This window comes from Mus musculus, chromosome 5 (genome assembly GCF_000001635.26).
Source record: "Mus musculus strain C57BL/6J chromosome 5, GRCm38.p6 C57BL/6J".
NCBI lineage: Eukaryota > Metazoa > Chordata > Mammalia > Rodentia > Muridae > Mus > Mus musculus.
In genome coordinates, this window is record NC_000071.6 from 88,453,503 (window position 1) to 88,468,531 (window position 15,029).

At 38.5% G+C, this 15,029-nt stretch overlaps 1 protein-coding gene across 2 annotated transcripts; it reads left to right on the forward strand.

Annotated features, from left to right (window-relative positions):
- Positions 1-2,488: 2,488 nt before the first annotated feature.
- On the forward strand, positions 2,489-15,029 carry Ambn (ameloblastin). Of its 2 annotated transcripts, none has more exons than NM_001303431.1 (11): positions 2,489-2,604; positions 3,383-3,451; positions 5,857-5,922; positions 7,201-7,248; positions 8,131-8,241; positions 9,725-9,964; positions 10,969-11,007; positions 11,629-11,688; positions 11,788-11,832; positions 12,204-12,248; positions 13,950-15,029. In NM_001303431.1, exons 1-11 carry the CDS (start codon positions 2,590-2,592, stop codon positions 14,478-14,480), a joined length of 1,269 nt encoding a protein of 422 aa, NP_001290360.1. In that variant the 5' UTR covers positions 2,489-2,589; the 3' UTR covers positions 14,481-15,029. The 2 variants fall into 2 exon arrangements, with proteins under 2 accessions (NP_001290360.1, NP_033794.1); NM_009664.2 differs by having other exon boundaries at positions 9,770-9,964.

The following is a 15,029-nucleotide window of genomic DNA, read 5'->3' on the forward strand; positions in this document are numbered from 1 at the left end:
AGAGAGAAATTTTTTAAAGTATTCAAAGGCCAAATGTCTTCAATTCTACCCTCTCAGAATGCAAAGATTGGTGGATCTCTGAGCTCCAGGCCAGCCTCATCTACATAGTAAGATCCCATCTCAAAAGAAAAATGTCGCCTTTAATCCCGGCACTCAGGAGGCAGAGGCAGGCGGATTTCTGAGTTTGAGGCCAGCCTGATCGACAAAGTGAGTTCCAGGACAACCAAGGCTACACAGAGAAACCCTGTCTCGAAAAACCAAAAAGAAAAAAAAAAGAAAGAAAGAAAGAAAGAAAGAAAGAAAGAAAGAAAGAAAGAAAGAAAGAAAGAAAGAAAAATGTATTCAGCTTCCTTTACCATCAAGAAAATGAAAATTAAAACTACTTTGAGATCAAAGCAATAACTGACAGTAAGACCTGGCAGGAAGTAGTGAAAGGGAAAGCCTTGGTCACTTTTGCTAAGATTGAAAACTGGACAGCCACTACAGAACTCAGTGGGGAGAATCCTTGAAATCTTAAAATAGATCATAGGACCAGCTATACCTCGCTCTGAAATACACTCAATGACTTGATATCCTACTAAGAGATAATTGTATTTTGCCACTTTATTCACAATAACTAGGGAATAAAAGCAGCCTATATATCCATCAACTGGTGAGTAAATTGTAAAAAGTGATATATTTACATAATGGAATTCTATTCAGTTGTGAAGAAAAAATGAAACCATAAAAAATTCGCAAGTAAATGACTAGACAGGAAAACATTATATTGAGTAAAGTAGCCTAGACTCAGAAAGACACATGGTTCACATTCTCCCTTACTTTCAACTCCTAGATACAAATCTTTAAGTGTATAGTTTGGCATAACCATAGAAGCTGGGAACGTAGAAGGAAACCACTGGAGAGGAGAGAGAGCTCTTAGGAAGGAGGACAGCAAGACACAGGTGCCATCAAGTGACTAGGTTTACAGGCCTACATCAAATGTAATCACAATCCAGTTGGTTGTCCCAGTACAGTCATGCCACTATTGCACCGGTGAGTGCATCTTGCCTAGCAAGTCAGTATTGCAACTTGTTGGCGTCCAGTGCTGGGTAAGATCATCAGTCCTTTGGTGGTGGTGGTGGTGGTGGTGTTTGTTTGGTTTTGGTTTTTCTCTTTTATTCAGAGGTCTGAATATGACTTTTAGCACTACAAAAGTTTGACAACAGAGAAGAAGATTCCTGGTCAGCTTGAAATTAATCTTTCTGTGTCCTACAACCAAAGTATGTGGTGATGTCTTCAGCAATTCGATCCTAGTATCTATGATGGATAACTAGAAATAATGGCAATAGGCTAAGATACTCGCAGCTCTCTGGAGTCTCTCATAAGAAGGTATCCCATGTGGAGCACTGGGGTTTTCTTCGCAACCTATGTCTTCGGGGAGCAGGATTAAGCTTCTTAAATAACATTATTTGAAGCTATTAGGTCTGCAGTTGGGTATGAAGGTGTCTTTCTCCCAAAATACCAGCTTCCTCAATGTTCCCTATAATTGGTGCAATCTCTACTTTCCAGAAGAGTCTACTGAGTCATCCCTTCTTCAGAAACTGGTCGTAAATGGATATCCATGTACAAAATCATACCCTAGGATAGACGTAGAGGGCAGAGGTACTCTGTCTATATCCACACCGCTCTTATCTGCTCATGGAGCAAAGCCCAGCCATGTTGAAGTATACTTTTTAAGTGACCCAGAGAGACCTTATTAATCTGGCTTGACACTGATGCCTGGTAACTGAGTGTCTAAAGAGGACAGGTAGAGTTGTGACCTTAGATTTGTTTGGTTCCAGTAGAATATTCTAAATTATTTTCTCTCCCCACAAAGAACATGCATCAAAGATTTTCCATCATTCTTGCCAACTTAAATTTCTTTTTTTTTTTTTAATTGGTTAACTCCAGACAACTATCCTTAGATGAAAATACCTAGGAAACTCAGAAAGGAAAAAAAAAAGAGTACAAAATCTTCAACATCTGGTCTACATTTTCATATTCCATAACAAACCCTAGAGATAATTTGGTGTTTCCCTCGAGGGTATATGTGTGTTGGTGGGGTGGGGTGTGGTGGTGGTAGAAGATTTCTTTTACTACAATAAACATGAGGGTCAGAATCTTGGGAGTGCTGGCATTGGGTCACTAGCTTTATCTGCAGATAAACATTTTCACAAAACAGATAATGGCTTGTTTTCTACCGTTTACATATATTTCCCGAAGCTCACCAAAATGATTGTCTTCAAAGCCCATGTCCATTATCCCCTTACTGTGTTCCCTGCAATCAGCTCTCAGAATAAATACAGGGGCTGGGTTACAATTTAAAATAATGAGAGCCTGCAGGCCCAATGTCCTCACATGCAATACAAGGGTGTGGACTAATTGCAGGAGCACAATTTTTTTCCTGCATTTGCCTCACTTTGATTGGTGGATTGGCGCTTTAAATAAAGGTTTCTGATCTTTCCAGAATGAGAGATACAGAGAGAGCCCCAGGAACAGTCCAGAAAAAAAATTAATCTTCTTTTCTTAGAACTGTTTTGATTGGCATCATCAGGCCTGGGAGCACAGTGAATGTCAGCATCTAAGGTAAAATGTGATTTTATCATTTCCATGTGTTTGCTATAAATTCTCTTTTCCTGTCTCCAGATAACCTTTACAAAAAAGATTTATCTTCATTTATCACAAGATGCTGAATAACAGCTTATTTCAACCATTAGAATATTCCAGAAAATATATTACCATTAACCTAAGAAAATAAACTTATTTGTATGACTTTTTAAAACTATGTTTGTGATTATTAGTGATAGTGCTAATTTATAAAAGTAAAGAGGATAAGCACACCTGCTGATCAGATCTGCTTCCATTCGAGAGTGAACTGACAAAATGCATCTCAAGATTATTCATTTTTAGGAAGGAAAATCACTATCCAAGCAGATAAATATACTCAACTTTAGCTTGAAGGCTGAGTTTTGACATGGTTCTGCATTATGACCCAATCATAGGTTGTATTTCAAATTCTGAGTTTAAACAAAGAATACAATTCTGTAAATGGTGACTGAAGGATGCATTTTATGAAGCAAAGCATAGTGTTCAAGGAATATTCCTGGAGGTTGTTCTTAAACATTCATTCAAATTGCAGCTTCATAAAAATAAGTACTCAGATCCATAGTTTGGCTGCTCGTCATTCCATTCTGATAGCCACTGGTTTAGCAGCTTTTTGCTTTTGCATTTTAGCACTTTTGCATTTTTGAGTTTTTTAACCTGATTGTCTTTGGAAGAACAGCCACACGCTCTTAGAAATATACTTTGACCACTATGAATGCAATTTTGCCTGAGGTGATTTTACAACCCAACTGTGTTTTAGATTCCACTTTTCAAAATGAAGGGCCTGATCCTGTTCCTGTCCCTAGTGAAAATGAGCCTCGCCGTGCCGGTAAGTCCATCCCTTACCCGGGATCTCGGGCTCCTGCATCTGACTACAGCAAACCCAGGGACACTCTGTCCTGACACTTCAGGCATGCACTCACTCAGTTTGTAGCTCCCAGTGAGTCAATGGTCACAGTGGCCACATGTCAGCCTTATCATCGAAAGGGGATAAGTAAATATAATTTTTCTACTCTAAACAACAATTTGGAATATTTCAAAGGCAAATTTTATGTCTTATGACACTCTTTTAACAGGTAGAAGACTACAGCATCCTAGTTTTCATCATGTTTTATTATCAAGTCCTTGCTAGCACTATGAAATCGAAATGAAAAGGAAAAATATCTCTTGGGCAGGGGGAGTATATGTCTCTTTATATTAGCAACATTATCACATGGCTATAGACTGTAGTTCCAGTTAAAGCTAGTATTTAGCTGGCACATTTAGCTGTTCTACTACCCAACAAGAATTTTTAAATGAAAGAAAAATGGAGGCTGGCTCTCTAACTTGCCTTTGGATGATAACTGAGACTGGGGTCCGCTTCAGCCATCAATCATCAATCTAAAACATTGGCATTCTCTGAATATACAGTGATCCACACATTAGTAATTTAGAGTCACACTGAACAATGGGGAAATCACGTGTTTCCTAAGTGACTGCCTGTCAGATCAGGTGTTTCTGCTTTTAATTTTCCATAGGGAATGTATCCTCTGTCTATTCACATCCATGTAAAAAATGTTCCTCTTTAACTGGTGACTTGGAGCAGATAGAAATCAGACTACCTTGCCCTGTAGTTAGAGTACTCCAAAATGTGGAACTAGGGCACTTACCAACAAAGGTCAAGGAGGCTGTGCTCTCATAATACCCCGAACATCTGAACATCCTCCTGTTACACACACTGTCATGCACACATGCACATAGGCACACACAATCAGTCCCCTTGTCTACACAACTCATCTTTTTCTCTACCAGAAGTGTTTACTGCACATTTTTAGTGCATTTCCTTTAACACATACCCACAATGAATTGTTTAGAAAATTTTGCACTGTAATTAAGAAAATGGAGTACTTGCATAAAAAAATTAAGGGTTAAAAAAAAAGTACAGGGTGTAATACCTTAGCCTCTTACTCCTGAAGGATAATGGCCCCACTGTTCCATACTTGAGGGATGGATGGAGAGGCAGACAGACAGGTACTTTCAGTATAAATGAAAGAAAAATTACAATACTAACACAACAAAAATGAGGATATCCATGAAATCAGAGAATTCTCAAAATCCAATTTTCTAGTAGGTAGAGTAACTTATAATTGACCCAGCACATTGGAAGCTGGAAATATTGTGAATTAGAAGCCAGTTTTGGCTACATAACAAGTTCATACCCAGCCTGAGCTAATTACCAAAACCTTATTTAAAATAAATGAGTAATTTTTGTTTGAAATTTTAAAATTTAATTTCTCTAATTCTATTCTTCCAGGCTCCACTCACACTCACACACTGGTATCTGTGCTTATTAACATATGAAAATTAAAGATGTTTAGAAAGAGAAGTATTTTATAATTTTGAAAAGATATTTGTAAATATGTTTATGCTTCACAACAGCATCCTACTAAGTACAAGAATACTTTTCATTTAAAGAAAGATCCCCACTATCTGATCTGAACAATTTAAATATATAATTTTATTATTTTTATTTATGCACATGTGTGTGTACATATGGGTATGTGCACATAAGTGTAGGTCCCCAAAGGTGTCAGAGGCATCAAATCCCCTGAGAGCTGTCATTACAGATGGTTATGAGCCACCTGACATGGATACTAGGAACCAAACCCAGGACCTCTGGAAGAGCAACAGGGGCTGTTAATGTACCATAAGTCCAGCTCTGATCTAAAAAAATTAAACAGAGATCCACAAGCTTAAACTTAAAATAATCATTAAATAATAGCACATAAGACTTGTTAAAACCTTCTGAATGGGAAGCAAGATAGGTTCTGTATATGATTTTTCTCAATGAATAACCTCATACCATATCCCATAACCAAAAGCACACCCATTTATAAAAAGCACAAGGAAATTCAACTCCTTTGCTTTTACATGTGATCGTATTTATGACTATAAAAATCTTGTGTTTTCTTCCCTTCCTTTAATTCTCACTGTGAATGTTTCCTTTTAAAGCAACATAAAGCTAAGATAAACATACACAAAAATTCTGATGTGAGAGAAAAATTACTAAGTATAATAATTCCTCCAGATAACTTTAATTCTTCATTCTATCTGAAAATCCTAGTCATCTGAGTAATAAGCCAATATGGCAGCCTCTCCACTTGACATTTCATTCTGCCGTGACCTCCTACTCCAAACGTACACTTAGAGAAGTTTCTCAATAAAGAACTCAAGATCATTCATATTTCTATTTAGGCATTTCCTCAACAACCTGGGGCTCAAGGCATGGCACCTCCTGGCATGGCTAGTTTGAGCCTTGAGGTATGTATCATCAGAGGCGTGTGTGTGTGTGTGTGTGTGTGTGTGTGATTTCTATACTAGCATGTCCCTGATTGTAGATAAGCATGATGCTTTGTTTCTCAGTTTCCCTATTCCAGAAATCTTTGACTATCATTCGGAAGAAATCTAAAATTGTTGATGACGTTCACTACAACTTTATCTCATGATTCTACTTCATTTTTAAATTCAGAGATATTTTAAGTTTTAGGACATTCATATGTGAATCAAAGCAACTGTAACAATTAATAATAATAATAATAATAATATATATATATATATATATATTATATTATATTTTCTGTGTTGAAACCCATTATTCTGTGCTTGGAAACAGCTTACACTTAGTTCTGTTGCTTATATCTTAGATGATAAAGTCTCATGACATAAACACACTTGGACACACTTTAGCTTTCTAAAACAAAGTGCTATCAGTATCAGTAACATGACTTTATAATTGCTCCTGTACAGGTTGCTTTTTTTTAACTGCAGATCCCATAAATAATGCATTTTTTGTTTTTGAAAACCATGGTGAAATAGGAAGATTTTATAATGAAGAAGCTAATGGAAACACAGATAAATTTCACAGTTTTTCACAAGGTCAGGCAAGATTTCATCTGAGTGCAATCAGTACATGTGTGGGCCAGATAGTTATTTCACATAGAGGCTAATTTCATTTAGGTGGTTTTTCTCTCAGCTTTTAGCTCAAATTCAATACAAGCAACATTCTTTTCCATTTAAAAAGTAAATCTAGGCCAGGTGTTCACCTATAATCCCAACATCCAGGGAGACTGAAGAGAGGAGGAGGATCATGATTTAGAGACCAACATGGACTGTCCGGGGAGACCCATCTCAGAAGGAAGGAAAGAGGAAAGGAAGGAGGGAAGGGAGACAGGGAGGAAGGGAAGAAGGAAGGAAAAAGAAATTTAAGTGAAGGAAAAAGAACGGGCTGATAAAGCAATAGTCTTACAACTGTCCGTGTATTGTATTTGAATAGACTGTTTTCCTATGTCTCAGTGTGACCCCAGATTAACTAGTATTTTCCCATTTAATCAGTGACAAAAGCAAGTGTACTGTTTTCAGACTGAACATGGCAAAGCTACATTTTACATTTCTTTCTTTCCGTAACAATTTGTGTCTACTTTAGCTCTATTCAAGTTGCCTTACCCCAAGACTTGTATTGCTATTAAATGTCATGAGAACTCAGTTGTGTCAAACGGACATCTAACATATGTTAGAGCATTAACCTACTTTTTCTTATAGACAATGAGACAGTTGGGAAGCTTGCAGGGACTCAACGCACTTTCTCAGGTAACTATACGAGATGAATGAGATCTTCATAAACACTTTTTAAAATATTTATTACAACATTGATAGTTTGTAGTTATGACAGCAACAGTACTATAGTTTCTAGAATTTACTTATTAATAGGTAAATACCTAAACACTGAGAGAAGAAATGAGTGATTAAGAAAGCCTTAAACAGCCAGGCATGGTGCCACACACCTTTAATCTCATCACTCGGGAGGCAGAGGCAGGCGTATTTCTGAGTTCAAGGCCAGCCTGGTCTACAAAGTGAGTTCCAGGACAGACAGGGCTATACAGAGAAACCCTGTCTCAAAACAAAAAAAATCCTTAAGCAAAATAGTGTGATGGTCAAACATGAGCTCCACTCCAATAACCCCAATCTTTGGGAGACTGAGACAGGAAGAATGGTTTGAGTTCGCAGTCAGCCTGGGCTACACAGTTAATATCAAAAGACACATTTTAGTAATATTAATATGTGCTGGCAAATGAAAGTAGAAATAATATATCCAGTACTCGGGAGCTGATGCACAGAGAATGCAATTCAAGGCCAAGCTGGGAACATGCTGAAGTATAAGCCTTCCTCAGAACACTAACAAAATAAGCCATCAAAATATATACATTGTTACTTTAAGTAAAATAAAATTACTTATTACACTAATAATTTTGTTAAGTTGTCCCAAACAGAAATTTCTAGAATGATAAATCACCAACAAGTTTATGGTATATTGTGACATGCCCAGAACATAATTTAATTTTGTTGGAAGAGAGATAATTTTGTTGGAAGAGAGAATTGGCTTACCCATTCCACACAAACCTGAATTACTTTTGCTTTTGGTTGCTATCTCACAATCCTGAAATGTATGTATGCTTTCTTTGTCTCTGTCAGTATTCTAGACTTGGCTTTGGAAAAGCACTTAATAGTTTATGGTTGCACGGACTTCTCCCACCGCATAACTCTTTCCCATGGATAGGACCAAGGGAACATGAAACCCAGCAGGTAAGCTAATTGCATCCATGTGTTCAAACTCAAGGTTTAAGACTTTTTCCTACTTTTGTTATTACAATAGCAGCAAACACAAATTAGTAATTGACCAAAAACTCCCCTAATACCAAATAAATCAAGTCCTATAACTCCTGTTACTTAGGGAATATTTTTATTTTAAATTTGTAATTTATTTCAAATAGCCTCTGAAAGAAGAGACCTACAATAAAGATATCAGGAATAACAATAAACCTCAAAAATAAAAACAGACTCTAGTCTGGATAACTTTCATTTTAATCAAAATTTCCTAATTACCTAAAGACTAATTTCAAATGACAATAATCATCCTGATTGAAAACACAATGAGCCAAACAGGAACCAATATATTAATCTGTCAACTATTATTAATTAGATTCCTAATAAGCATATTATCCAAACTGTGGTCTGGGGGGGAGGGGGGCACGAAAATAAGGACATGTTAGAATGGCTCAAAGGCTCATGGGATTTCCAACTGATGGGACATATTTCAAGGTGCTAATAGTGAAGTAGAAGTAATGGATGGCATAGAAGCTGACACATGAGCAATGGCTGAAGATAAAAGGCAGAGCCAAGTTAATATGAGACTTCCATACCCATTCCAGGAGTATGCAGTTAACATATAGATAATATGCAGCCAATCACAAGTAATTGGTAAAAAACAAAACCCACAATAGTTTAATATTACTCTTAATTCTACATGGACTTGCATAACAGCATTATCTACAAGGCCACAATGACCATATGAATTGTGTTATTATTCACTTCACTTGATTGCTTCCAAAATAGATTTATGATGAAACATATAAGTATTTTAACTATCCTTTTAATAAATCACAAAATATTGTAAGTACCCTTCATATATCAGGTGTTTATTAGTAGCAATAGTAATTTGTGAAATACCAAGGTATAAAATCTGTCAGACAATTCTTTTTTTTTTTTGCTCGTAATTTATTTTTCTATCCACATTACATCCCAATTGCTGTGCCCCTCCCTACTCTGTTCCCTGTCCCACCCTTACAAATCCCTTCCACAATTACTCCCTCCCCTTCTCAGAAAAGAGGAAGCCCCCCTTGGCAACCCTGGGATATCTAGTCCAAGCAAGACCAAGCACTTCCTCTCCCATTGACAAATTCATATAAGCCAGTAAGAAAGTGATGAGATAAGATATATACAGATAGTGGTAATTACCCAGAGGGAATGAGTCACACCAACAAAGAGTGCAGGTGTGGAGATTTCCGCACCCCATGAAACAATGGTCCCAACAAAGGTGGAGAGGTAAGTATGTTTAAAACTTTCTCAAATACTTTCTCTGAAGTGTCACCTCTCCTCCTGTGTAAACTCTGCTTTAAGACTACTCCCTTCCAAACAGCAAGCCTCCAAGTACTTTGCTGTAGAAATTCTAGGCACTGTGGTTCAATGAACCATCTCTTTCTGACATTCTTTTCAAATTTCTCTACAGTATGAATATTCTTTGCCTGTGCATCCCCCACCTCTCCCATCACAGCCATCCTTGCAGCCTCACCAGCCAGGACTGAAACCCTTCCTCCAGCCCACTGCTGCAACCGGTGTCCAGGTCACACCCCAGAAGCCAGGGCCTCAGCCTCCAATGCACCCTGGACAGCTGCCCTTGCAGGAAGGAGAGCTGATAGCACCAGATGAGCCGCAGGTGGCACCATCCGAAAACCCACCAACACCTGAGGTAATTCTTTGGAGCCCACCTAAGTTACTTCTTTAAAATCAGATCAGGATCACCCACTAACACAATGAAACAAAAACCAACTGGTAGGGCATACTTAAATAATCACATCTCTCAGACCTAACATGCTAAAAAAATGAACACTTTATTAATATTCTTTCATGAGACATAAATATCTATTTCAATCTTTTGCCATCAGAGATGTCAGGTTGCAAAAGATCTGCATCTCTAACCTTGGCTTAATGAGACCATTCCTTAGGAATAGGACACCTCAGAGAAGTCCAGGCTCATCAGCTGGGGGTTTTCAGTGTTGGAAAAAGTATAGTACAGTGATTGTGTCCTCTGCAGATAAAATACAGCTATGCAAAATTACCTTGTAATATTGTAAGGAAGAGAACAATGGACAGAAAAGGGAAGGTGCTATGTAACTCTCAATACTATGTAGCATGCATTTAATATTCCTTCATATCATCCTGACTACACCCTATAAAGAAAACATTAGGAACCCTTTTAAGCCCAAGAAGGTGCCAGGCTTGGGACACACCTTTAATCCCAGGACTTGATCACAGGCAAAGAAAAGAGGATCTTTGAGGTCAAAGTGAGCCTGATCCACAGATCGAATTCCAGGATATCCAGAACTACACAGAGAAACCCTGACTTAAAAAAAAATCAATAAATAAATAAACCTAAGCTTTGAGAGGCTACAAAGTTTTCCAAGGATTACACTAGTGGCCGAGTAAAAATTGAAACCACTCAAGTATGTGCCAATTCCAAACCTCATTACCATTCCCTCTATAATGTAGAACAAACCCAAGATAGACATTCTCATCTCCCTGTCATTCACTGGAGCCATGTCAATATAAGACAACTTTAAAAGAATAGGTTATCCCAAGACTTAGAGAATAAGACAGAGAGACATCTTAAACTGCTCTATTATAATCACAAACTAGAGGTGTACTCAGTTTGTCTGTTTTGAGTGACAGTTTTAATATTTCCTCATGACACAGGTACCAATAATGGATTTTGCTGATCCACAATTTCCAACCGTAAGTACAGATTTCAATAAGGTTCTATCCTGGAGAAAATATATATATGTGTGTGTCTATATTTCAAAGATTTTGAATGAATTTTCTTCTTTTCTTATTTACCTATAGGTATAGAGTATTTCTGAGTTTCTTTTTCTAAATATTAAGTGCTAAGTTTTCACACTAATCAATCAAAAAAATGTGTTCCTGGAACTCTTAAAAGTCCTTCAGTATGTGCATATCATGTGTGTTCTTTTGTGATTGGGTTACGGAAGTCCACATTCTGTCAAAAGCATCAGGATGATATCCTCCAGATGCATCTATTTGCCTAAGAATTTCATGAATTCATTGTTTTTAATTGCCAGAGCTGTGTCTCTAGTTGCATATGTAGCAGAGGATGGCCTGTCAGCCATCAATGGGAGGAGAGGCCCTTGGTATTGCAAAGATCATATGCCCCAGTACAGGGGAATACTAGGGCCAGGAAGCGGGAGTGGGGGGTTGGGGAGCAGGGTGGGGGGAGGGTATAGGGGGCTTTGGGGATAGCATTTGAAATGTAAATGAAGAAAGTATTTAATAATAAAACAGTCTGTCAGTGGAGGTTTGCCTGTTTTGACTGCCTTTTCTGCTTTCCACCTCTTAAAGGTGTTCCAGATCGCCCGTTCAATATCTCGGGGACCAATGGCACACAACAAAGCATCCGCTGTAAGTGTCTGCTTTCTACTTCCACATCTGTGTTTGAAACTACTTAAAAGGTTGATCTTGGGGAGATTCACTTTTTTATAACTATTTTGTTCTGCTCAGTTTTACCCAGGAATGTTTTACATGTCTTATGGAGCAAACCAATTGGTAAGTCCACATTCTGTCAAAAGCAGCAGTTAAAAATCAATAGCATCTTGAGGGCTAAAAACTGTAGAATCCATACCTAACACAAGATATTCCAAATATATAATCCACAAATACCTACAGTCATGATTTACATAGTAAAGTGGCACACTTTCCTATTTGCATAATTCCAAACAGACACAAACACAATCACATTAAAGAAAAGGTTAATTTTAAATCTGTTAAATTGGCTCTATTTACTCAATAATAGTCAACTCTGTACTCTGCTCTGGACACAGAGCTATTGAGTCCTAAGAGGATACTGAGTGGCTTTTGATATTGTCTTGAGTAGATGGCTTGAGTTCATACAGTGACGCACTGTTTCTTTTGAACAGAATGCTCCTGCCAGAATTGGCTTCATGAGTTCAGAAGAAATGCCTGTGAGTACCACCTTCTAACACTTCTTAAAACAATGGCCAGGGAGAACAGCTGCTGTCTACCGGAGGCAATGACTGTAAAAGAACCTAAAGGATTATTAGACTTCAATTCCTCTATTCTAAAACTGACAGCTCAATTCTGAAGCAGTATCAAAAGATTTAAAACACTTCAGAGCTGAGAATGGTGGTGATGCACAGAATCGCAGCCCTCAGGATGTGGAGGCAAGAAGATCAAGAAGAGTTTAAGGCCAGCCTTGACTTCATAAGACCCTGACTCAAAAATAATTGCTTTTTCATCACATTTTCTAATCATTTGTTCCTGAGTGGTGGCTATTTTTGAGCCCAGGATTTTTGTTCCACTCCTCGTATATGAACAGAAGAGTCACCCTTCCAAGAGGAGTCAGTAGAGTGAACCACAAATCCTTCAAAGTGAAAAAGATGTGTGGTTCATACAGATATCTCTTGCCTTTTAGGACTATTTAGCTCCCCCCCCCCCCTGCCCTCATGTACCTATAGGATTCTAGAACTTAATGTATTTCTTTTGCTGCCATGACCATGGGAGGCATAATCTAGGACTATTTATACTTGAGCAAAGCTGTGTGATTTTGTCATTGTTTTGACTTATTTTATTTTTTTTTGGGGGGGGGGAAAGGTTTTATTTTGTTTATGCTTCCAGATCACTGTTTATCAATGAAGGAAAGGAAAGGAAAGGAAAGGAAAGGAAAGGAAAGGAAAGGAAAGGAAAGGAAAGGAAAAAGAAAAGAAAAAGGAAAGAAAAAAGGAAAGGAAAAAGGAAAGGAAAAAGGAAAGGAAAAGGAAAGGGAAAGGGAAAGGGAAAGGGAAGGGAAGGGAAGGGAAGGGAAGGGAAGGGAAGGGAAGGGAAGGGAAGGAAGAAGAGAAGGGGGAAAGGAAAATGAGGAAGAGGAGACAGGGGGACATAAAAGATAGATGGAGGGAAAGAGTTAAAACTCATACATAGAGCTATATTTGAGGGATACTGAAAACATGTCCCCAGACATTCCTCCTCAACCAAGGCATAACGAAGCTTGTGTTTTGTTTCATGATGATAGAGCCCTTTTCAACTGCTTACTGTTTTCTTTTTTTTTTTTTAATTTTTTATTAGGTATTTTCCTCATTTACATTTCCAATGCTATCCCAAAAGTCCCCCATACCCACCCTCCCACCCCCCTACCCACCCACTCCCCTTTTTGGCCCTGGCGTTCCCCTGTACTGGGGCATATAAAGTTTGCAAGTCCAATGGGCCTCTCTTTCCAGTGATGGCCGACTAGGCCATCTTTTGATACATATGCAGCTAGAGTCAAGAGCTCCGGGGTACTGGTTAGTTCATAATGTTGTTCCACCTATCAGGTTACAGATCCCTTTAGCTCCTTGGGTAATTTCTCTAGCTCCTCCATTGGGGGCCCTGTGATCCATCCAATAGCTGACTGTGAACATCCACTTCTGTGGCAGAGTAGTAGTAGAGACCTGCCTTTCCTGAAAGAGGCTTTCTCCTGCCCAGATAAGTGGAGAATCCTCTCCCCTATACTTCAAAGCCAGTTCTATAAGAAGTGTGTTTCGACAAAGCAGTCAGCCAACTCGCTGTTGTGTTAGTATTTATAGCTTCTCAATGAATATAATCATGTACAATTGTATGGAATGAATAACACACAGTAATTGTGTCACTGATGGACGTTTGTTTTCCAGGGAGAAAGAGGAAGTCCCATGGCCTATGGAACTCTGTTCCCAAGATTTGGAGGCTTCAGGCAAACCCTTAGGAGACTGAATCAGAATTCACCCAAGGGAGGAGACTTTACTGTGGAAGTAGATTCCCCAGTATCTGTTACCAAAGGCCCTGAAAAAGGAGAAGGTCCAGAAGGCTCTCCACTGCAAGAGGCCAACCCAGGCAAACGGGAAAACCCCGCTCTCCTTTCACAAATGGCACCTGGGGCCCATGCAGGACTTCTTGCTTTCCCCAATGACCACATCCCCAGTATGGCAAGGGGTCCTGCAGGGCAAAGACTCCTTGGAGTCACCCCTGCAGCTGCAGACCCACTGATCACCCCTGAATTAGCAGAAGTTTATGAAACCTATGGTGCTGATGTTACCACACCCCTGGGTGATGGAGAAGCAACCATGGATATCACCATGTCCCCAGACACTCAGCAGCCACTGCTACCTGGAAACAAAGTGCACCAGCCCCAGGTGCACAACGCATGGCGTTTCCAAGAGCCCTGATAACCTTGACATAGCAGCTACTTTGTGTATGCACAAGCTTTCCAGCTTTGTCCCCATAGTACCTTGTTGCTAAAACACTTACTATCCTTCCGCAGTGAAGGTGTTAAGAGCACTAAGCATATATTAATAAATACAAGTGGCTAGAAATAGTGTAGGTCCCTTCTTGCTTCCATTCTTATCAAAATAAAATGTATCAACTGTCTCCGTGACTTAGAAATACTATCAATGATATCAGAGCAAGTCTAAGTGTCAGCACTTGGTGGTATAGCATGTAGCTGTCTTAGGCATTATAAAATTTCTCTTACTACATGACATTATTATGCCCAGGAAATGTGACACTGCTTCTTTCTCTACACAAAAGCACTTAGTTTCAGAATTCCAAAGTATTTCATTTAAACCTTATTAAATGGTGATTGGTGGAAAACCCTGACTGCTATTACTGGTTTCATATATTGGATTTAAAATTCTTATTTATAGAATATTTTATTTAATCTAGGAAAAGAAAGGGCAATTGGCCTGTTTTAAATAAAGAATTTTTCTCACTGAAAA

What these genes read in the sequence shown, in the direction of transcription:
- Ambn (NM_001303431.1), top strand. An exon ending in GGGAACATGAAACCCAGCAG is followed by an intron (nt 8,242 to 9,724) that starts GTAAGCTAATTG and finishes ATTTCTCTACAG; the next exon opens with TATGAATATTCTTTGCCTGT. An exon ending in CTGATCCACAATTTCCAACC is followed by an intron (nt 11,008 to 11,628) that starts GTAAGTACAGAT and finishes CACCTCTTAAAG; the next exon opens with GTGTTCCAGATCGCCCGTTC.